This window comes from Nicotiana sylvestris, chromosome 5, assembly GCF_000393655.2.
Source record: "Nicotiana sylvestris chromosome 5, ASM39365v2, whole genome shotgun sequence".
NCBI lineage: Eukaryota > Viridiplantae > Streptophyta > Magnoliopsida > Solanales > Solanaceae > Nicotiana > Nicotiana sylvestris.
Genome location: NC_091061.1, coordinates 132,657,358 through 132,683,047, shown reverse-complemented (window position 1 = coordinate 132,683,047; position 25,690 = coordinate 132,657,358). Strand labels below are relative to the sequence as shown.

The 25,690-nt window shown below is 38.9% G+C and overlaps 1 protein-coding gene across 1 annotated transcript; it reads left to right on the top strand.

Annotated features, from left to right (window-relative positions):
* The first annotated feature begins 3,165 nt into the window (after positions 1 to 3,165).
* LOC138869326 (uncharacterized) lies at positions 3,166 to 23,756 on the top strand. The gene is made up of 2 exons (XM_070146937.1): positions 3,166 to 3,556; positions 23,662 to 23,756. Exons 1-2 carry the CDS (start codon positions 3,166 to 3,168, stop codon positions 23,754 to 23,756), a joined length of 486 nt encoding a protein of 161 aa, XP_070003038.1.
* The last annotated feature ends 1,934 nt before the right edge of the window (positions 23,757 to 25,690 follow it).

Here is a 25,690-nt window from a genome sequence, read left to right as displayed (position 1 = left end):
ACCAGTCCCTCAGGCTATGATTACAGGACCGGTTACCACCCCACCTGCCCAGCCAGCTAGAGGTATAGGTCGGGGAGGTAGAGGTCACCCTAGAGGGGGAGGCCAGGCCAGATATTATTCCCTTCCTGCCCGTACTGAGGCTGTCGCCTCTAATTCTGTCATCACATGTAGTGTCCTGGTTTGTCATAGAGATGCATCGGTTTTATTCGCTCCAGGCTCCACTTATTCTTATGTGTCCTCTTATTTTGCCCCGCATTTGGCGTATCTCGGGATTCTTTGAGTTCCCTATTTATATTTCCACTCCTCTGGGAGATTCTCTTAACCGTATTTATTGGTCATGTTTGATTGCTCTTAGTGGTTTTGAGACCAGAGCCTATTTATTATTGCTCAGCATGGTAGATTTCGATATTATCTCGGGCATGGACTAGTTGTCGCCCTATTATGCTATTCTTGATTGTCACACCAAAACTGTGATGCTGGCTATGCCAGGTGTATCGTGAGTAAAGTGGATGGGTACTTTAGATCACACTCGTAGTAAAGTTATTTCCTTTCTTAAAGCTTAGCAATGGTTGAGAAGGTCTGTGACGCATATCTAGCTTATGTGAGAGATATCAGTATTGATACCCCTACAGTTGATTCAGTCCTAGTAGTGAGGGCTTTTCCTGATGTGTTTCCAGATGATCTTCCAGGTATGCCACCCGACAGAGATATTGATTTCGGCATTGACTTGTTGCCGGACACTCAGCCCATTTCTATTCCTCCTTATCGTATGGCTCATCTTGAGTTGAAGGAGTTGAAGGAGCATTTGCAGGAATTGCTTGACAAGGGTTTTATTCAGACCAGTGTATCACCTTGGGGTGCTCCTGTCTTGTTTGTGAAGAAAAATGATGGTTATATGCGTATGTGCATTGATTATCACCAGTTGAACAAAGTTACAATGAAGAACCAGTATCCTTTGCCTCGTATTGATGATCTGTTTGACCAGTTACAAGGTGCACGAGTGTTTTCTAAGATTGACTTGCATTCAGGTTATCATCAGTTGGAGATTCAGGAGCTAGATATCCCGAAGACTGCTTTCAGGACTCGGTATGGTCATTACGAGTTCCTTATTATGTCATTTGGGCTGACCAATACCCCAACAACATTTATGCATTTGATGCACAACATGTTCCGGCCATATCTTGAATCGTTCGTCATTGTCTTTATTGATGATATTCTGGTATACTCTTGGCGTCGGGAAGATCATGAGCAACACCTGAGGACAATGCTTCAGACCTTGAGAGAAAAGAAATTATATGCAAAGTTCTCGAAATGTGAGTTTTGGTTGGATTTCGTGGCATTCTTGGGTCACGTGGTATCGAGTGAAGGGATCAAGGTGGATTCGAAAAAGGTGTAAGCAGTGCAGAGTTGGCCCAGACCATCCTCAGCTACAAAGATCTGTAGTTTTCTTTGCATGGCGGGTTATTACCATTGATTTGTTGAGGAATTTTCATCTATTGCAGCACCTATGACCAGGCTGACCCAGAAGGGTGCTTCGTTCCAGTGGACGGATGAGTGTGAGGAGAGCTTCCAGAAGCTCAAGACAGCTTTGACTATAGCCCTATTATTGATATTTCCTACAAGTTCAGGGTCTTATACTGTCTATTATGATGCCTCGATGATTGGCCTTGGAGCGGTATTGATGCAGGATGGTAGGGTAATTGCCTACGCGTCCAGACATTTGAAGGTACATAAGAATAATTATCCTGTCCATGATCTCGAGTTAGCTGCTATTGACCACACCTTGAAGATCTGGCGTCATTATTTGTATGGTGTGACTTGTGAGATCTATACTAATCACCGGAGTTTGCAGCATTTGTTCAAGTAGAAGGACCTTAATTTGCGCCAGAGGAGGTGGTTAGAGCTACTGAAGGACTATGATATCACTATCTTGTATCACCCGTGCAAGGCCAATATGGTAACCGCTACTTTGAGTCACTGGACGAAGAGTTTGGGGAGTTTGGCTTACCTACCAGCAGCGGAGAGGCCCATGGTGATGGATGTTCAGGCCTTAGCCAGCCAGTTTGTGAGATTGGATCTTTCGGAGCCCAGTCGGGTTCTAGCTTGTGTGATTTCTCGGTCTTCCTTTTTGGATCGTATCAGAGAGCGTCAATTTGATGACCCTCATTTGTTTGTCCTCAAGGACAAGGTTCTGCATGGTGATTCAGATATGTGACCATTGGTGATGACGGGGTACTGAGGATGCAGGGTTGGATATGTGTACCCAATGTTAATGGTCTTCGGGAGTTGATTCTAGAAGAGGCCCACAGTTCGCGGTATTCCATCCATCCGGGTGCCGCAAAGATGTACCAAGATTTGAGACAGCACTATTGGTGGAGCCGAATGAAGAAAGATATAGTTGGGTTTGTAGATCGGTGCCTCAATTGTCAGCAGGTGCAGCATGAGCACCAGAGACTGCGTGATTTGCTTCAGCAGATAAAGATTCCGGAGTGGAAGTGGTAGTGAATCACCATGGACTTTGTAGTTGGATTCCCATGGACTTTGAGGAAGTTCAATGCCATTTGGGTGATTGTGGATCGACTGACCAAGTCCGCGCCTTCATTCCTATGTGTACTACCTATTCTTCGGAGCGGTTGGCGGAGATTTATATCCGGGAGATTGTTCGTTTGCATAGTAATCCAGTTTCTATTATTTTAGATAGAGGTACTCAGTTCACATCACGGTTCTAGAGGGTCGTACAGCATGAGTTGGGTACTCGGGTGGAGTTGAGCATAACAATTGACCCCTAAAGGGATGGACAGTCCGAGTGCACTATTCAGATTCTTGAGGATATGCGATTTGCGTGTGTAATGGAGTTTGGAGGTTCTTGGGATTAGTTTTTGCCACTGGCGGAGTTTGCCTACAACAACAGTTATCAGTCCAACATTTAGATGGTAGTGTATGAGGCTTTATATGGTAGGCGGTGTAGATCCCCGATGGGTTGGTTCGAGCCAGGCGAGGCTAAATTATTGGGAACAGACTTGGTTCAAGACGCTTTGGAGAAGGTTAAGGTGATTCAGGATAAACTTCGCATAGCCCAGTCCAGACAGAAGAGTTATGCGGACCGAGAAGGTTTGTGATGTTTCCTATATGGTTGGAGAGCGGGTTTTGCTTCGGGTTTTGCCTATGAAGGGAGTTATGAGATTTGGGAAGAAGGGGAAATTGAGTCTAAGGTTTATTGGTCCATTTGAGGTATTGCGACGCATTGGGGAGGTTGCTTATGAGCTTGCCTTACCTCCCAGCTTGGCAGGAGTTCATCCGGTATTTCATGTTTCGATGCTCCAGAAGTACCATGGTGATCTGTCACACGTGTTGGATATCAGTTCAGTCCAGTTGGACAAGGATCTATCTTATGTTGAGGAACCAGTGGCAATATTAGACAGGCAGGTTCGAAAGTTGAGGTCAAAGAACATTGCACCAGTGAAGGTTCAGTGGCGGGATCGGCCAGTCGAGAAGGCGACTTGGGAGACCGAGCAGGATATGTCCGGCCGTTACCCTCATCTTTTCACCACTTCAGGTATGTCTCTATTGTCATGCCCAGAGCCTGGGGGGAGAGACCGACACCTGGTACCTCACTTATTCTTGCGTACCAACTTGCGACTAAGGGACTCTAAACATATAATGTCACACTTAGGCCATGGGCCACATTGCAAGACGACTTGCAAACGCTGACTAAACATCAATATAGAGCTGGACCGACAAGACCGTCATAACTACTACAGCTGGCAAACCAATCAAAATATACATACAAGGCCTACAAGCCCAACATACTGCACTAACTGACAGGATATGTCTAGTAGCCTCTACTGATGGATACTGTGATCGGAGCAGGACCGACCTACTCATAACATATATACATATGTACACAAGATGTACATAAAGCTCTAGACCCAGCAACTCCGAAAGGCATGGAGCTTACCGATCAAGCTGAACTCAAGCAATACCTAATGAGGAGGTCTACCCGTCTGTCTGTCTGAACCTGCACGCATGAAATGTAGTGCCCCAGAAAAGGGACGTTAGTACGAAATAATGTACCGAGTATGTAAGGCAATATACTGAAAGCTGAAACTGAACTGATAATATAATAACTGCAAGTATCTAGAAGTCAAAGATAATTTGAATATATGCTTCCTACTGATACTGACTCAACTCCCTCAATATAGTAAGTAAAATTATTGTCCGACCCTATATATATAACTGCTCTGCTGTAGTAGGCTCGCTCATAGGCGCTCGGCCACAGTAGGCTCGATATTTAACTTACCATCTGATCAGAAGTTGCCCAAGCCTGCCCATCGATTTTAGCTCGATAGTAATGAAAATACTGTTAATACTGTATATATAATCTCTCTTCTCTCTTGACTAAAAGAGGGAAATACTCAATTGAATATGAAGTACCGATAAGGAGAATATTGTAACTTACAAAACTAGAAAAATATACGTAAATTACGGGATATGAATTTTTCTTTATGCCTTGTTATCAAACTTGTGTAATGACGAAATCATGCAAAAATGAAGGAAGGGCTTAGCCTTAACATACTTGAGCCGATTCTCTTGACAATCCTCCTAACACACGCCAATCTCGATGAAACACGTAACGACGAATCGAAGTAGGGGAAAATTCGTGTGATATTCTTGAGAAAGATTGTACCGTGCTCTCTTAGAATCGCAAAATCCCATCGCGATTACACAGTATAACTTCGTTGCAAACCTCTTAGAATTGCAAATCTGTATTGTTTCCTTCAATCCATATAGAATTGCAATTCTCTTAGAATTGCAAATGTAATACATGCATTTTAATGATTATGTTGGAGTCTTTATCAAATAGAGTGGGCCCCACTTGGATGACTTAGTCACCAAATTCTTCTTAAAATGTGCCACCTTTTTACATGACTTAAGATCCATTTCTTGTCTTGATCAAGACAACCTTGGGCTGCCACTTTAAGGTTTAATTCTTATCCAAAATTTATCCACTTAATTCCTTAATTAACTTGTTAATCGCCCACTAACCAATAATTAATTAATTAATTACATAATTAAGAATTATCTCAAATTACTTAAAATACTACTCACTTTATACACACCTTATACACCTTACTATCATCGTCATGTGGTACCTTGTATGACACTAGTCCATAAATACCAAGTATTTTAGCTCGGGCCGAATTTTATCTCAAAATGTCAAACTTCGACAAAAAATCATTTTCTTTGACTTGTTTCCCCGCTCACCTTCACAAATTTACTCATCACTTGTTTGAAATAACATAACTCATATAAGCCAAATAATCTTTTCCTTGGACTGATGTCAATTACCCTACGATAAATTCAACGTACAATACTACAGGGTGCAACATCGTCGTAATTTAATGTTGCGAAGCATAATCATCATCGTAATGTAATACTGCAAGGCTTAACATCATTGTAATATAATACTGCAGGACGTAACATCATCGTAATATAATATTGCGGGACATAATATCGACGTAATATTGTGGGCGTAACATCATTCCCCATTTGGAACATTCGTCCTCGAATGTTGGCTGATGCACTTATCATTCTCATAACCCATAGCTCTTGCGAATACTTTAATATTCTCCTTTTCTGTTTATGCAACTATTCTTTGAATAAATCCAAAGTCTAGGGTATTCCCCCCTTTAATCCTCTTTATCATACCACGACTTGTGGTCGAAATCTTTCCAATCTCATAACTGTTGCTACCTCCTGTCATGCAGCCTATATAACTCTGAGTTTGTAAGTGCTCCTATGCCACTCTTCTCTCCTTTTCCCTCCAGCTTTTAGCCAATCTCTAGGCCTAACTTTGTAAACATATATAGAGCTTGACAAGATGTCCTTCTAGGCATCTATAGGTATACTTGAAGTTTTTTTTCTCGGTAATTTTTTTCGAACTTACGAATATTGCTATATTCGTCCCTTTTCTGGGGGTGCTACATTTCATGCATGCAGGTTCAGACAGATAGACGGGTAGACCTCCTCATTAGGTGTTGCCCGAGTTTAGCTTAATCGGTAAGTTTTATGCCCTTCGGAGTTGCTGGGTCTAGAGCTTTATGTACATCTTGTGTATATATGTATATATGTTATGAGTAGGTCGGGGCCCTACTCCGATCACAGTATCCATCAGTAGAGGCTTGTAGACATATCCTGTTAGTTAGTGTAGTATATTGGACTTGTAGTCCTTGTATGTACATTTTAATTGGTTTGCCAGTTGTAGTAGTTATGACATACTTGTCGGCCCAGCTCTATATTGATGTTTAGTCAGTGTTTGCAAGTCGTCTTGCAATGTATCCCATGGCCTAAGTATGATATTATATGTTTAGAGTCCCTTAGTCGCAAGTTGGTACGCAAGTATAGATAAGGCACCAAGTGCCGGTCTCGCCCCCCAGGTTCGGGGCATGACATCTATACTCATTCGATGACAAACGAATGTTTTAAAAGGGGGAGGATGTAACGACCCGGCCGGTTATTTTTAGAATTAATGTCATGATCCCCCATTAACTACTTTCCATGTATTTGTTTCTGCTATTGTGAGTTGTCGGGAAGATTCGTTTTGAATTTTGGAGTGTTTTGGGACATTTAGTCCCTAAATGAGAGCTTAAGGTTTAGAATTTGGACCGTAGTTGGAGCAATATGAAGACGGCATCGGAACAGAATTCCATCAATTCCATTAGCTCCGTTGAGTGATTTTGGGCTTCGGGGCGTGTTCAGATTGTATTTTGGAGGTCAATAGCTTATTTAGGCTTGAAATGCCGAAAGTTAAATTTTTGAAGTTTCTGGATTGATAGTGAGATTTTGATATTGATCCCGGAAACCGATTCCAAAAGTTGGAATAGCTCCATAGTGTTGAATGTGACTTGTTTGAAAAATTTGGGGTCAATCGGACATGGTTTGGTTGGTTTCAGCATTGGTTGTAGAATTCTTGAGATTTCTAGTTCATTAGGCTTGGATTAGAGGGTGAATCGTGATTTTATCATTGTTTGATGTTATCCGAGGGTTGGACTAAGTTCGTATGATGTTTTAGGATTGGTTGTCTTGTTTGGTTGAGGTCCTGGGGGCCTCGGGTGAGTTTCAGGTGGTTAACAGATCATTTTGAACTTTGGAAAGATAGCAGATTTTCTGGTATTTTTGTTGCAGAGATTTGTTCTTCGCGTTCACGAAGGGGACCTCACGTTCACAAAGGTGTGGCCAGTGGAAGGATCGCGAATGCGAGGAGTTGAACGCGTTCGCGAAGAGGAAAGATGGAATAGCTGGACCCCAAGGATTTCTTCTACGCGTTCGCGTAGAGGACAATGTGTTCGCGAAGGATTTGGCAGGTGAAGCTACGCGTTCGCGAAAGAGGAAATTTGACCAGTGGATTTTTGTGCTTCGCGAACGCGAGGCTTTGACTGCGTTCGCGAAGAAGGGCGTACCTGGGCAGATTTTAAATTTCAAAAACGAGGGTTTTGAGTTCATATCACAAAATTGAATTGGGAGCTCGGTAGAGGGCGAAATATTAAGATATTTTCAAAGGAAGTCATTGGGTAATGATTCCTAACTCCTCTATGATTATATCCCACTAATCTATGCTTGATTTCATCATCTAATTTCGGATTTGGGGTGAAAAATTGGGAAAATTTTGAGAAAAGTTCTTAGGCCTAATTTTGGAATTTTGATCGAGATTTTGGTATGGTTAGACTCGTGAGTGAATGGGTGTTCATAATCCATAATTGTTACCCTATTCCAAGATGTGGGCCCAGGGAGGATTTTTGGGCATTTTTCGATTTTCTTACTTTAGCTTCGATTCCTTTAGCTAAATTCTTTGTTTGTAGTTATATTTACATTATGAAATTTATTTGATTAGCTTTGGGCCACTTGGAGTTGGATACTCGTGGTAAGAGCGTGGTTTCGGGTTGATTTTGAGCTGGTTCGAGGTAAGTGGCTTGCCTAACCTTGTGGGGGGAAATTCCCTTAGGATTTTGGCACTGTTTTAATATGAGTGCCATGTACGTGAGGTGACGAATACGTACATGTGCTAATTATTGAAAAATCTCGTTTTCATTAAGTAAATATCTATGTTTTCCTATAATTGAGCAATACTTGTACTTGATGCCTCTTGTTTAGTTTAGGAAAAGTACGCTTATGTGATCTAATTGTCTTACCTGCTTTAACTGCTTACTTGTATTCTGTGCAGCATGTTTAGAGTAGAATTCTTGTTTATTCTCGTATAGAACTGTAGATTCTTTCTTGAGACTGTTGTGTTTTTACTTTGTAACTATGGGAGGATATCCCGGGAGATCCCCCTGCATGTTTACTTTAGGACTATGGATCGGTATTCTGGGAGATCCCCCTACACGTTTACATTTGGAATTACGGGACAACACTCGGGAGATTCTCCTGTACTGGATATTTACTTTAAGACTACGGATTGGTGTTTCGGGAGATTCCCCTGCATATTTATGATTCGGACTACGGGACGACATCCCGGGAGATCCTCTGCACATTTATGTTTGGGACTACGGAACGATATCCTGGGAGATCCCCTGTTGCTATCTTTGTGTACTGAGTATATTCTGTCTGTGATTTTACTCTTTATTGACTGTTAGTATTTTAAATTATATTGTTGCACTTCATACTGGTTTACCTTGTTATATATATATAACCAGTAGGGCCCTAACCTTCCTCGTCAGTACTCGACCGAGGTTAGGCTTGGCACTTACTGGGTACCGATGTGGTGTACTCATGCCCTTTCCTGCACATGTTTTTCAAGTGCAGATCCAGTTTCTTTAGCTCAGTCGTTCTATCAGTGAGGCGGGCAATATCAGAGACTTCAAGGTACATCTGCCGCGTCTGCAGACCTAGAAGTCCTTCTCTATTCTCCCATTTAGCTTTAGACTTCCTGTACTTACTTTTGATTAGACATTCTGGAGTTAGAACACTATGTAGTTTTCTATAGCTTGTGATTTCATGAGATTCTGGGTTTTGGGAGTTTGATTCAGAATTGAGAGTATGTATTGTATATGCCGAGCGGCATTTTTAGATTCTTTTATTATGTTTTTACCCGTAACTTGCCAGTTTCGTATTTTGTTTCCTCTTTCCGTAATTTGTTAGGCTTACCTAGTCATAGAGACTAGGTGCCATCACGACAGTTCACGGAGGGAGAATTTGGGTCATGACATTGCTTCATTTTCATATTTTTGAACCCTAGCTTCGAGGTGAGGTGATTTTGAGAAGAGATTTTCATACCAAAACATTGTGTAAGTATCTTTAATCAATTTCCAACTATATTTCATGATTTTATACTAGATTTAACATCAAATTCATGAGAATCTATGGAAAATTTGGGAATTTGTCAATGTTTTGAAAAATAAAAATTTAGGATTTGAGAGTCGAATAGGACTTGGATTTGAAAACAAAACACATATTTGGACTCATGAGGCTATGGGTAGCCAAGACCTATCCTTGGACCCGGGTTTTGCCCGTGTGGGCCCGGGGTTTGACTTTTGTTGACTTTTTAGAAATTGAGCAAAGATTAAAGCTTTATTAATTGAAGTTATTTTCACTTGCATTGTGTGATGTATTCAAGTCGTTATTGGCTAGATTGAGTCGAGCGGAGGCAAATTTGTAGAGGAAAAGGCTAAGTTGAGTGTTGAGTTAGCCGAATTGAGGTAAGTGTTTTGCCTAACTTTGTTGAGGGAATATTTTCTCCTATTTGTTATTGTTTTCTACATGTGGGGCTGATACATATATGAGGTGACGAGAGTATATGTATGTGCCGGGGTTAATAATGGTCGGGGGTAGGTTGTGATATAATTGTGTCTTCTAGATTTACATAACTTCCTTGCTTCATGCCTCAGTAAATTTACCGATACTAAGAACGTAGTATAATATTTTAGTAATCAAGACTTAGCCTAATATAACTTGATCAAATTTGATAGAATTGTGAGAATACATGGACGTGTCTAGTTCGGTCATCCCTATGCAAAATCATTTCTACATTGCTACGACCGATAGATTGAGATGCTAGATTCCATACTTGTGTTGTTGATAAATGGTGTTATTTGTGGAAGTACTTGAATTATATGTCCCTTGAGGGTTCATTGAATCATTGTTGACTTGTAAAGCAGTGATTGAGAATTTGTTTGGAATATTCGTTGAACACTCTCCTCGATGTTATTTATACTTCCTGCCTTGCCATTTTATATTCATTATCATGTGAGGAAGAGTGTAAAGCACGAAGGATGATGTTGGGCCATGTTATTGAGAGTAAAAGCATGAAGGGTGATGTCGTGCCATGTTATTGAGAGTAAAAGCACGAAGGGTGATGCGATGCCATGTTACCGACAATAAAAGCACGAAGGGTGGTGTCGTGCCATGTTATTGAGAGTAAAAACATGAAGGGTGATGTCGTGCCATTGAAGATTGGGTTGCCCGAAGTGTATTAGTTGTGTATTGAAGATCATAGTAAGATGAGTGGTTATCGAGAAGGTTTTGGAGAGTTCCAGGTCTTATGTAGCCTTTAAGGACTTATTGAATTTGTCTACACGCAAGCTTGAAATCGGTAGGGAATGGTAATCGAATCTGCGGTATTTTATGTGTCAAGAAAGTCCTACAAGTCAATGTTGGGGTGATGCGAGAAATGGCTTCGGGTTCCTAGGAGGTTCTCCTAGGGCGGGCATATCAGATTGAGTTACTTTTGGGTTGGCAGTCTGTGTAACTCAGTTGAGTTAGAGGCGATTGGTTCTTATTCCTCGATTATGTGTTAATGTGTTCCAAAAAATTTATCATGGTTATGACCACTACCAGAGTTGATGTTTTCTACAGGTATAGAGGTTATATTATGTGTGGTGTTGTTTTCCTGGATTGGGTTAAATGAAAGATTCTCGGTTGATGAGGTGTTCAATTTTCTTCTGGTTCAGAGTTGGCTATGAGATTTTCGTAATGTTGTGAGTAGCATGTTAGAGGCGATGCCCCGTGTGGGGTTGAAATTTGAAGGTATAAGGTTGCATATAGTTTTGGAGGGAAGGATATGAGTTCTTGATGGCACGGACGATTTCGGGTGTTTAAGGTTTGCTGGCACTATGTGTTCCCATCGGAGTAGAGTTCGTCTGTTGGAAGGCACCATGTCTTTTGACTTATGGGTGTTTTTCCGTGAGATGACGAAGTATGAGTTACGTGTTAGCCATTGAGTAGTAGTGTTGAGATTGGGTATGAAAATTCTGGTATTCATGAGGCTCAGAGACTGAATGTTCTTGTTGACAGACTATTCTTGTATTGCAAGTTGATAAAAAATGTAGAGGATTGGATGATTGACGGTAGGTGCTATGGAAAGGTTGCTATAGAATTTGGGAAGGTTATTACATGTTTGAGAAAGATCAGAATTTGGTTTTGGGATTATTTTGAGCCTAATGAGAATGTGTATTGTGTATCGGGTCGGACCTGTTTGTTTTGTGCAGTTGTTGCCATGTGTATATCATCAGGTGGAATGGATGTCATTCACGCCTTAGTTTATATTATATATTTCTCCCTTATACTATGGCGGGTTGTGAGGGTTACATGATTCTTCGCACGTATATTGTGATTCAGTTTAGACTTCATGGCACTATGGGCGAGGTGGCCTTTGTGATGTTGATTTACTTATTGCACCATAGTTGTGCTTGTCCTTCTCAGTATTGTTTGTTCCTAATGATTTTTCCCATAGTTATATTTGTCACACCTCCTTTTTACCACCCCCGGAAGGGGCATAAGGGAGTTTTTTCCAACTTAAAGTGACAATCAAAATGAGATTTATTTTCATTTAAAATTCAGAGTCGCCACTTGGGATGATTTATGGTGTCCCAAGTCACCGGTTTCAAATCCCGAATCGAGGAAAGATTGACTCTGTTTTGCAATCCGCGAACATAGAAATCTGGGTAAGGAATTATGTTAACCCGAAAGAAAGTGTTAGGTATTCCCGAATTCCGTGGTTTTAGCACGGTCGCTCAACTGTTATAATTAGCCCATTTATCTGATTTTAATACATGTTTTAGCCTACGGTATATTTTAACTTATTAACCGCTTTTAATTATTTTTAAGGAAAATTTCAACGTCATCTAAAACAAGTCTTTGGACCACACCACATGAAATGCACTCGCAGTCTGCGACATATTTTATTTAATGTTGTTGAGATTTGAATTTGAGTCACATGAAATGCACACCCGAGTTTAGGAAAGTAGTTTAAAAATAGCGCGCCTAAAGCAACTACGCACTTTTTAAATTTGCGAGGGCCATGAAAAATTCTCTAAATATCACACCTCGATTTCTAAAGGATTAAGATTAATCAAGTGAGGGCCATAAATTGTACATTTGGCTAGTATGGCACACCTCAATTGATTAACAATATCTAATTAATTAACTACTAAGGGGTTTCAAATTCTCTTTTAAAAAAAAATTCTCAGACTAATTTAAGGGAAATTGTTTTAAAGGGGGGCAGGACTTGATTATTTAAACCTTGGTTTGGGCCAACAACAGTATTAAGAGGGAAGTCCAAAAGGCGAGCCTAGCCATGATGAGGCTATACAATTATGTCTGCGCAGCCTCAAGGTCCAAGGCCCAAAGAAAAAGCCCAAGTTATTTAAGAACTAAGGGGTTGAGGAAGGTGAGGCTCGAGTTCGAGTCTCCAAGCATCCGAAAACATCAGAAGGTCAAAGATGCTAATAGGGACCCAAAATGGCTTTGCAGCGATTCACCAATGTATTTATGCAATCAGTTTTTTAAAATCAAACCTTTAACTACTCATGGGACGGTTGCATGAACAAACAACGAAACTGATATTGAAACCCTTGAGAGTCCAATTCTTCGAGAAAACTAATAGTATGCAACTTTAACTTTCAAAGCCCTAAACTAATTTGAAATAAAGACAAGGAAATTTAAACCTTACCTAAATCTTGAATTAACAGAAACCCGGGAAGATTGATATTAAGCAACCATGATTTTAACACATCAGGCCTAACCACATAACATTCATACAATAACAAATAATTCAAACCTGGCCTAAATGTTACTGCAAATATAACCCAAAACAATTCTTTCACTTATAGCCACTTTCAAATAGAACCGATAACTTAAACATGAGAATCTAAACGCTTAAAGCTTCAATCTCATGCTATGACATCTTTTCATGATCCATGTACTAATCAGAACATTTCTAGAGCTAAATATTACAGCTATACATGAGATTGAAAAGAGAAGAAGTAAGATTAAACAACGAATAACATCAGCCCTTCATATTTCCAAGTCCAAACTTCATATTACAACTAAGTGAAGTCCATGGTTCCAAAAATACCTGGAAAATACCGAAAGAAAAGTCAAGAGAATGAGGGAGCAGCAAACAGCAGTAACCCAGCAACAGGAAACAAAACAAGCAAAACCAGCTCAAAGCAAGCAATGGAAGAGTGATTCCCAGCAAACCAAAACCCAACTTCAAACTAGATTCAAACCATTTCTCAACCCCAACAATATGATTATAGAATTCTTCAAGAGTTCTAACTAATAGGAGAATTAGAAATCCAAAAACAAAGCAGAATTTTATCAATTTTTTCAACGAAGAACTACCAGGATTTTCAGTGTTTTTCAGAGTTTTCTATAGATTCCAGCCGTTTCAATTTTCATTATTGTTTTGGTCTCTAAAAGGTCTCTCTTGAGCTTGAAGAAAAAGTGCCTTTATAGGCAAGTTTTTAGGGTAGCATAAAAGGGATTCAGATTTGCACGTCTACCCTTTTGATATTTTCATTCTTGCTCTAATACCCTTAGCTTAAAAAATCAGTTTTCATTTTGGGTCCTAATGACACCTTCGTAGCAGCTTCCTAATTCAGTTACTGAGATTCCCCTCACCTAGAGTTCCTAAATTACCCTTTTAAGCCTTGTTAATTACTCCGAAAATCTCATGGGTCATGGGTCATGGGTCAAATTGACCAAATAGTTAAACCAAATATGGGTTCAATTTTGACCCAGTGACCTAAATCAACCCCTTGGGGAAGGTCTAAAATGGTTTCAAAGCCCAAACAGCAAAATGAAACTAAATCAAATCAGTACACAAACAGAGGAAAAATGCTTAAATGATTTCGAAACCAAACCTACACTAATTGAACGATTATTAAACACAAGTAAGCAGGAAATTAACTAAGTTATCAAAATAAACCTAATTAAATTAACTAGGTGACCAAACAAAAGATGAAATCAGAACTTTAAATAACAAAACTTAACGGACTAAGGAAATCAGAGAACAGACTTTCACAAAAGAAAAAAAAGCAATGAACAGAAGACAATTTGAACTCAGAGGATTGGTCGAGTTTCAGCCAGATTAGTAGAAAGGAAAAAAACTAACTAAAGAAAAGGGGAGGAGAAGAAGAATAAGATAGTAAAAGAAAGAAAAGACAAAAGGATGAAGGGGACTTACCAAATCAAAACTTGAAACCTATTGGAGACAAATGACTTCAAAAAACTAATGTCGATCATTTGTTCTTTGTCAAGAACAACTGAACGACATCAGTTTTTGTTGAAGTCAAACTTTAAAACTAGAAAGAACAACACCCTATGATCATGCATGCCACTGGGTTCGATGAAAAAATGATTTTAGATTTTTAGGGCTCGAACTCGGATTTAAGATTCGAGGAGTTCTAGACAGATTCGAGGAAAAATAGTGATGGATTAGGTATGAGGGGGTTATGGGGGTTGCGTGGTGTTAATTTGGGTTGGTTTGGGGGTGGCGCCGCTGAGCAGATGCGGTGGGAAAATGGGGGCAGCTCTAGGGTTTTCCGTTTGTTCTCTGAAGAGGAGAGTTGAGAGAGATGAGTGGTTAAGCGGTTATGCGTGTTTCTTTCATCATCAGTAGGGTATAAAGGTTTTGAACGAGGTTCTAATCGATATGAGGTTTGTACCGGCACCGAATTTGTTTTGGATTTGTTTTGGGCTGTAATGGTTGTCAACAGTTCCTACTGTGAGTGTCGAAGTGATGGGGTATATCATGTGATTAAATCTTGGGCTATGGTTGTGTCTTGATACAGCTTGTTCAGACTTATAGAATGTGTAGATGTGGGATTCGGGTCTTGCAATAAATTCTGGATGATAGAGATTGAGTTCTAAGATTTCAGGACCAAGGTTATAAGGATCTCTAATTTTGTTGTGTTGGCGGGCTTATGTGGAACAGGGTGACGTGGGATTACCCCCGGTTATGCATAGTAAGGTTACACCATGATTTAATAGCTTTAGAACGACTCCTAGCACATTTGAGTACAAACGTGTGTTTAAGTGGTGGAGGATGTACCGACCTGACTAGTCATTTTGAGTATATGCATTTCGCTCAGTAATCTAAAACCAAACTATGTATCTCAATGCCTTTAGAGCCTCATTCTAGACTTTCTTGATTTGTGTGTACAATTCGGGTATTGACCCGGGAGGCTTATATGCTAAAAAATGATAAAAACAAGAATTTTTGCCTAAAAAGTTACTTTTAGTTGACTTCGGTCAACATTGAGTAAATAGACCCGGACCCATATTTTGACAGCCCCGGTGGGTCCGGATTGAAATATGGTATCTGAGCGTATACCCAGAATCGAATTTCGAGGTCCCTAGCTTGAGTTATAAATTTTTATTGAAAATTAAAAGTCTAAAAAATCTAATGTCTTTAAGAATTGATTGAATGTTTGGCATTGTTGATCTGGGGTCCGTATTTTGGTTCCAGAGCCTAGTATAGGTCCAATATAATATTTTTGACTTATCTGTGAAATTTGGTGGGAAACGGAGTCGGTTTGACGTAATTCGGACGTCCGTGGTAAAAATAGAGATTTCAAAGCTTTCTTGAAAGTTTCATTTGATTTGGTGTCCAATTCGTAGTTTTAGGTGTTATTTTAGCAATTTAATCACGCGAGCCAGTTCGTATAATGTTTTTAGACTGGTGTGCACATTTGGTTTGGAGTCCCGAGGGAGCTTGACCATGGTCAATATCGGGTTAAGACGACCTCTTTTCAGTGTTTTGAATGCACGAGCAGGTTTTTAGCGTGTTTTATGATTGAAATTCATACATGGTTTGTACCCGGGAGGTTCCAGATGAGTTTTGGGGTGGTTTCGGATCATTTCGGAGAAGTTTGGATTTTGCTGGTTTCTGGTGCGACACTGTTCATTCGCAATTGCGAACCTTTTATGACAATTGCGAAAACACTGTTCATCCGCAATTTCCAACCATTTATGGCAATTGTAAAAACACTGTTCATTCTTAAATGCGAAGTTTTGTTCGCAAATGCGACATCTGTAGCCTGTTAAGTGCTGAGAATTCCGTTTTTGCTTCATTTTCATATTTTTGAACCCTAGCTTTGAGGTGAGGTGATTTTGAGACGGGATTTTCATACCAAAACATTGGGTAAGTATCTTTAATCAATTTTCAACTATATTTCATGATTTTATATAAGATTTAACATCAAATTCATGAGAAATCTATGGAAAAATTTGGGGATTTTGTCAAAGTTTTGAATAATCAAAATTTAGGATTTGAGAGTCGAATAGGACTCGTATTTAAAAATAAAACATATATTTGGACTCGTGAAGCTATGGGTAGTCAAGACCTACCTTTGGACCCGGGTTTTGACCGGGCAGGCCCGGGGTTTGACTTTTGTTGACTTTTTAGAAATTGAATAAAGATCACAGCTTTATTAATTGAAGTTGTTTTCTCTTGCATTGTGTGATGTATTCAAGTCATCATTGACTAGGTTGAGTCGAGCGGAGGCGAATTTGTATAGGAAAAGGCTAAGTTGAGTGTTGAGTTTGTCGAATCAAGGTAAGTATTTTGCCTAACTTTGTTGGGAGAATTTTTCCTCTTATTTGTCATTGTTTGCTGCATGCGGCAGTGATACGTATATGAGATGACGAGCGTATATGTATGTGCCCGGGTTAATCATGCTCGGGGATAGGTTGTGATATAATTGTGCCTTGTAGAATTACATAACTTCCTTTCTTCATGCCTCACTAAATTTATCGATACTAAGAACGTAGTATAATATGTTAGTAATCAAGACTTAGACTAATATAACTTGATCAAATTTGATAGAATTCTGAGAATACATGGATGTGTCTAGTTCGGTCATCCCTATGCAAAATCATTTCTACATTGCTACGGCCGATAGTTTGAGATGCTACATTCCATACTTGTATTGTTGATAAATGATGTGATTTGTGGAAGTACTTGAATTATATGGCCCTTTAGGGTTCATTGAATCATTGTTGACTTGTAAAGCAGTGATTGAGAATTTGTTTGGAATATTCATTGAACACTCCCCTAGATGTTATTTATACTTCCTGTCTTGCCATTTTATATTCATTATCATGTGAGGAAGAGTATAAAGCACGAAGGGTGATGTCGTATCATGTTATTGAGAGTAAAAGCACAAAAGTTGATGCAATGCCATGTTATTTAAAGTAAAAGCACGAAGGGTGATGTCGTGCCATGTTATTGAGAGTAAAAGCACGAAGGGTGATGCGGTGTCATTTTATTTATATTATTATGATTGTGTGTTATCGTGAGGTCATGGCACGATGGGTGTTTGCGTGCAGGAGAGGATGAGGGACATGCATTATGTTTGATATCAGTCTTTCGTGTGTACGTTCCTGTCTTTACCTTGAACTGTTATTGTCATAATTATAGATCTAATGTGACTTGTTGCTATTGTTCTTTCATTGATATCTATTTCAATTGTTGTTGTGTTGCTCATACCTTCTACTTGCTTAACTTGCAAACACCATGCATATTTCCTATTTTTATAATTATACTCATGTTGTGTCTATTCTGTTGCACTTTGGTATAAGCCTTCCACCATGTTAGCCATCCATGCCCTTACCTATCAACTAGTAAAAATCATGTATTCCAGTCTTATTTATTATATTTGTACTTAGGCCTCCAATATGCTAGTTAATTGAAGTTGATATTCGTTATTTTTCAATTGTTGTTATTACTCACGTGCTTTTCACTTAGTCTCTTACTGTTGCCCACATGTGTATCCTTGTCCATTGTTGCACTTGCGTATTTCCTACTTTGTAATTCCAGTTATCGATATTTCTATCTGGTTGGTTCTGTTACTCGTACATTTGGGAGGATGAGTTGAACGCACGAAGGGTGTCGCCGTGCTAATATATATATATATATATATATATATATATATATATATGGTGAGGCAGAGATAGAAGCACGAAGGGTGTTACCGTGTCGTTTGACGTGATATCTTAGATATATTTGTTATACTAGGAAAGATTGTAAATCTACTACTGTGATTCCTTTTAGAAATTGTTGACTATCTCGCTGAGTTGTATATGATACCTTTATCTGTTATACTTTGAAATGTTTTACTGCTAATCTATTGTACAGGTTATAAAAATAAGCATCATTTAACTAAAAGACTCGTTACTACTTCAACGAGGTTAGACAAAATACTTACCAGTACATAGGGTCGGTTGTAGTGATACCACACTTCTACACATTGTGTGCAGATTTTGGAGCGGAGCTGCTGGTGACGTCGGGCGCTGATTCGAAAGATGTTCGTGCGTTTGGATATAGCTGCCACTTGTCCTTGGTAGGTTAGATTGTTGCTAATCTATTTGTGTAACCTTCAAACAGAACATGTATTTATTTGTATTAGTTTTGAAATTACAAATCTTAGAAGCTCGTGATTCGTACTACCAGATCTTGGGTAAACTTGAAAATGTTCAGTTATCTATTCTCTTTTCTCTTATAATATCAATTGAATTGTGTTTTTCTGTTTGCTAGCTTACTTAGCGGGTTGAGTTAGGTGCCATCACGATTTATGGTTTTTGTCACGACCCAAACCGATGGGCCGCGATGGGCACCCGATACCTTACTCAACCGAGTACCAACGTACCGTATCTTTCTTATTACATCATCATATACACGTGACATACGGGCCTAATAGGCCAACATAATCATTTATAAACTCAAAACATAGGCCGACAAGGCCGTACAATCTTTCACGTACACGACATATGTCTACAAGCCTCTAAGAGTTTATAAATGTCATAAAGGTCGGGACAGAGTCCCACCATACCAAACAATACACGTCTGAATCATACTAACCAAACAAGAAACTCCGAAGCAAATGGAGCGCACCAACATCTTTCGCTAAGCTGATAGCCTACTTGGAGGGCTCTCAGCCTATTTATCGGGACCTACAGGCATGAAACGCAATGTCCCCAGGAAAAAGGGACGGCAGTACGAAAAATTTACAGAGTATGTAAGGCACATAAATAAGTACATAATAGACATGAAAGAAACATGGAGTACATGACTCAACTTGTAAGTCTGAATAACTTTGTAAATCATGAAATAATTATAGCATCATGTATATGCGTATGAATGTCATGTCGTGTATAGGTACGTATTTCATAACATCATCAATCTCTGAGGGCATGCCATCATATCATCTTGGCTAATGTGGGCAAAATCATCAATGTATACCAGTAGATCAGATGATGGTGCGTATATAATACCATAACCTTTTCCATATCACATATACATATTTATGCATACATATATATGTGTATATAACGCTATTTGGTCACGGGTCAATGTACATGAATGAAATGCATGAAAAGTACGTTAATAAAAACCTTTCGAAATGTCATAAGACCATTTTGCCTTTGAGTAATATCATAAGGTAAGCTCGTTTCAACTTTCGTATTTTTCTGAGACCCATGATTAGATGATGAAATATTATAACACATGGAAATTCAAGAACATAGATATCTCTAATACTTCTATGAATAGAGTCATTTATGGAATTTGTGCATTTATACATTTCGTTCGTATTGTATGGATCATGCCAAAAGAAAGAAGGGATAGCCTTAACATACCTGAATCGATTCTCTTGATAATTCCTTTAACACTCATTGATTAATGTAGGATTAGTATTAAGAAGCAAACTAAGCTGCATAATATTGGTTGGTCATAATCCACAGTAAACCTACCTATACTTTATTATTTAGTAGGATTAAGCCCGAGGCTTGATGGTGGGGGTGGTGCTCTATGTGTTGAAAATGGAAAAGGGTTACTATAAGGCCAAATAATAGTTAATTTTGCCCTTGTCAGATAAGATAATGGATGAATAGTTTAGTAGAGAACCTGATACAGTAGTTGCCTCAATATCTAGAATACTACTCTTGGAATCACTGCGTATGTGATTAAGATTCAAAATTTGACATGGTATAACCGACTACAACTAAAGAATAAGATCTAAGATACGATCTAAATCTTGACACTTTGTTATAAAATGAATGGGATAGTCTTGAAAGACAAGATAAAGATGGCTAAGATAATCACTTCTTACTTGTAAAATTCCTTAAGATTTGTTGTCCATGTGCCCACTATCTAGCTTGTCTAAAGACAAGTAACTTAAGTGCTCCTTCATCTGCTGCCACGTGGGGTGGGGTGGGGTTTAATCTTATCCAAATATATCCCCAATTAATTAGGTAATGTCTTGTTACCCGGTAATTAATTAATTACCTGCAAAATTGAGAATTATTCTCACTTACTTAAAATATTACTCAACTTTCACATATCTGATACACCTTACTATTATGGTCATGTGGTACTTCGTATAACACTAATCCATAAATACCAGGTATTTTAGCTCGGGCCATATTTTACTCCAAATGCCAAACTTGGACAAAATTCATTTTCTTTGACTTGCTCCCCCTTTCAACTTCATGAATTTACCAGTCGCTTGTGAAATAGCATAATTCTTATAATCTCCAAATAATCTTTTACTTGGACTGATGTCAATTACCTTATGACAAATTTAACGTACAATACTTCAGGGTGCAATATCATCGTAACTTAATATTGCGAAGCGTGACATCACCGTAATATAATACTACTGGGGGTAACATTATCGTAATATATTACTGCAAAGCATAACATCGACGTAATATTGCGGAGCGTAACATTATCCTCCCCTTTAAAACATTAGTCCTCAAATGTTGACTGATTCAATTATCATTTTCATAACTTATATCTTCCGAATATTTTAGAACTTCCCTTGCTATCTAGGTGACTGTTCTATGAATAAGTCCAAAGTCCAGGGTATTCCCCCCTTAGGCCTCCTTCTCACACCACAACTTGTAGTCGGAATCCTTCTAATCTCGTAACTGTTGCTACCTTTCATCATGCAGCCTGTACAATTTTGACCTTGTAAGTGTGTCCAATCTCTAGGCTTCATATGTAGAGCTTTATAAGATGTCCCTTTGGTAATATATGAGTATATTGAAGTTCTTCGCTTGGTACTTTGTTGAATTCACGAATATTGTTATATCTCATCGCATAGGTCCGTTTAGCCATCCGTATGAATTTACTGCCATAACTCTTACTTTAATTCATTGTTGCTGAGGTCTGGTCTTCTTGTTTTCATGGTCTTAATCCTAAAGATTTATCCATTCTCGTCACCTTGTCACTTGCCTTTCCTCATCGTTACTCATGTTTTCTTAAAACTTTGTCGTTCTACCATACTTTAGCTTGCGACCTATACATATCCATTTATAAGCTTTCCTTCAACTTGCTTGCACCATAAATTTCCTTATGTTATTCTGGAACGTCAAGCGAGATATCACATCATCTCCAACTTTTCTCTATTCTCTTAACTAGATATCTCGGTACTTAGAAACCATAGGCTAGAAGACATGTCGCCGACGATGCCGCTATCATTCTGGGTTATTTGATCCCCGTGCTTATAGCCTTCTATCTGAAGTATGGACTATTCACGATCTTCTGTCTTTGAGTATCTCATACGTTGTTCACCTTTACCTTACTTACCTTAAAATCTTGCATCGTATTTTCTATCTCTTTTATGACCTCTCTTCTACCTAGGTGTAATTCACGTCCATAACTTGAAGCTCTATTATAATACTTGCACCCCTGGTACATACATAATCCAGTGGGAGCTTCGTACTGACTTCTTATGATGCTGGTACTTCTTCTAACTGGATTCCTTATAGAGCCATTATAGATTATGGTTGTTGTGTTATTTCTCTGGAACATCTGATATTAAGAGTGATTCTGTCATGTTCTCAAGCACTTATAATTTTTCTAGGTCCAATAATCAAACTCCTGATTTACTTGGGTGATGTAATTCTTTAGTTCCTCTTCCTTCTGATAAGCCTTTATATAGGCTTAAGCTATTTTCCGATATGTGGCTCATAGTATTAGTTATTACCTTAGTCTTTCATGGGCGTTATGAAATATCCATGATACAATCTCCTAACAATTCAATCCTTTGTCTATACCCTGGGCTCAATTCTTTCTTTTAACTTATGCTGGAGTCTTCTATGGCTGTATGATTGTCAACAGATATGCTGCCTGGATAATGCTCCAAAATCTTAAATGTATCCGTAACGTACTAATTCTGGATCATTGATCGAATAATTCTTTCGTTCCATCTTAGCTTTCTTCCAACGTAAGCTATTACTTTTCCTGGTCTTTCTGCCCCCTTGTTGCGTTCATACTTAGCTTATCTTAGTGCCCACACTTGCCAGAGTTTTCATACAACTCATATGATCTCGAATATTACTTTTAATTCTTACTTCCCGTTCATTAGCCACGGTAGGTACCATTTTCTTTTGGAATGCTTACAATGTCGTTGCGAGATTGTTGTTACACGACCATTTCCTCTTTAGGTCGTTGTGCTTAGGTTAAAGCCTTCTTTCTTATCTCCTCAACTAGTTTTTCATTGTAATACTTAGGGAGAACCCTTGACCCTCGAAGTTGTGAGCTTATTATGGACCTTTTTGATGTCATTTACTTGCCTATAATCATCTGTAGTTGCTTACTTCCATGCTCTTGTGCTTGTATGGTTGCTCCTGAACTGATATTTTGATTGCCTTCCTAGTGGCACTTTCTTTTATTCCCGTAACTCTCATACGGTACCTTTAACTACCCTAACTTTTGTTTGAATATACCTCAAGTATTATAATGATATTCTTCGAGGCTGAATTCTCTATGTTGGGTTCTACTATATTTATCTCACACGATCTGATGACTCATCTGTAACCTCCTGTTTAGCCATAATTGGGATCTCCCTGACCAATTACTAACTACTCGTTGGACCATTCTCATATCAATATTCCTCATAATATTTCTTGGGTTATTTCCTTTGTCTTAACTTATGTCTCGCACTGGCTCCTTATTTATTAATAACAGGGGCAGGAACCTTTACTTCCTCTCCTTGATGTCGTGCTTGCACAATATTCTTGAATCGTATTGTTTCTGTAAGATTTGGATAAGTGCCATCTCATTCCTCTTTCATTTATAGCATTCTTCCTTTACCATTTCATAGTCACTAGAACCGCTTAATCCTGACTTAATGTCACATCAATCCATATTCCCCCTTTTAGGGTGTACTAAGAGTTGATGCCACGAGGATCTACCTATAGATGTTTTACCTCTTCATCTTTGGAATCGTTTCTCAACATCAATGATCCTTACTCGCCTTGCAGCAATCCTTTTGTATCAAGGATGACAAATTCCCTTACTCGCGAGGGTGACACTTAATGTAACTGGTACATACAGTCCCTTAAGCTTAACTTTGCTAACATTGCTTGCTTTAGGGAAGCGTCTTCTTGAAGGACCATTCTCTGAATTTCTCATGAATATTCTTCTGTTGTCCATCCTATTATTGCCGGAGCGTGATCTAAAATTCTAATGATGCTGACTATTATCAAATCACTCGGTCCCTAATTCATATTTAGTTTATCTTGTTCACCAGTCCATATTAATTTCTATTACTCTGGGGTTTAACTTCTCCTCTTGGTAATTGCGCTAGAGTTGCGAACTTATTTCTCGAAATGAGGATATGACTTTACGGCCTATATTCTTTTATTGTCTCAAGGCCTGACAACTTTTGTTTTTTCCTTCACTTGACCGTAAACTCTGTAATACTATCATCATTTTTTTACCTACCGTTATCATCTATGTATCACATCTTACTCATAATGCTTCATTAACTCTCTTCTTATCTCTTGCTAATTATCTATGTCTACTGCTTTACTCTGAAAACTCGAACAAAATATTCTCTTGCTTTTGGCTCCCCTTGCTCCATCCCTTGGCTCTTTCAATTGCCTAACATTCTTTCTTTACTGGGGGCGGGAGCCACACTAAGAAAATATTTATTCCTTCAAGGCTTCCAGTGCTCATATCTAGCTTTAATATTTTAGGGTGCACTATTTAGGTGTCTCACGAGGAGATCTACTAGCACACTTGCAATATTCTTTGGAAATGTCAACTAACACAAACAATCCACTCACCATTCTGGTTTACTCTAATCCCAGCCAGGTCTTGATGTTCTATTTTTTTCTTAAACTACACCTGTTAGCCCCCATAGGACATAACTGAGATGGGTACGGCCAATTGTACATACCTTTGTTACTGTTGAAGGTAACTCTTAATGCTTATATTTTTCTGCCGAAACTAAAAATACAGATAATCTTCATTAACCGGGTACCTCGTACCCTTCTCACCTTACTCCTTTTACTTGTTGAAGCTTGTATCTATCTTCTGAATCTCTTATTGCCTTTCACCATAAAGGTGGATAGATATTCTTGCCTTAAGGCTCCTTATCAAGAAGCTTACACGTAAGGTACACACATGTTCAGCTGAAGACTTCACATTTATCCATCATAGAAATGATGAAAAATCGAGTTCCTCTAATTCAACACTTCTGCAACTATATCTCTTATCAATCATCATTTTGAACGTAGGTATTGTCTTATTATGAATAAAATAGAAATTCGGAATTTGAATTCTAATAAGTGAGCTCTACCACACGTCTAGAGTAAGAAGAAAGAGTGACAATCCTAAATGTCATGTAGACTCCTGCTTATAAGTGTGGTGCACAACACACGCATAAACAAGACTCCACTAGACACGACTCATAGACTCCCTAGGACAGAACTGCTATGATACCCCTTTTGTCACGACCCAAACCGATGGGCCGCATTGGGCACCCGGCACCTTACTTAACTAAGTATCAACGTAACGTATCTTTCTTATTACATCATTATATACATGTGACATACGGGTCTAGTAGGCCAACATAATCATTTATAAACTCAAAACATAGGCCGACAAGGCCGTACAATCTTTCACGTACACGACATATGTCTACAAGCCTTCTAGAGTACATAAATATCATAAAGGTTAGGATAGAGTCCCGCCATACCAAACAATATACGTCTAAATCATACTAACCAAACAAGCAATTCTGAAGCAAATGGAGTGCACCAACATCTTCCACTGAGCTGATAGCTTACTTGGAGGGCTCTCGGCCTGTCTATTGGGACCTGCGGGCATGAAACTCAGCATCCCCAGGCAAAAGGGACGTCAATATAAAAAATGTACCGAGTATGTAAGGCACATAAATAAGTACATAACAGTCATGGAAGAAATATGGAGTACGTGACTCAACCTGTAAGTCTTAATAACTTTGTAAATCATGAAATAATTATAGTATCATGCATATGCGTATGAATGTCATGTCGTGCATAGGTACATGTTTCATAACATCATCAGCCTCTGAGGGTATCCCATCATATCATCTTGGCCACTGTGGGCAAAATCATCAATGTATACCTGCTGATC

Bases quoted from the DNA above. Each gene is read 5' to 3' on its own strand.
- LOC138869326 (XM_070146937.1), top strand. From the start codon at position 3,166: ATGAAGGGAGTTATGAGATTTGGGAAGAAGGGGAAATTGAGTCTAAGG. The intron at 3,557-23,661 runs GTATGTCTCTAT...TGCTTGCTTTAG, and splicing joins TCATCTTTTCACCACTTCAG to GGAAGCGTCTTCTTGAAGGA.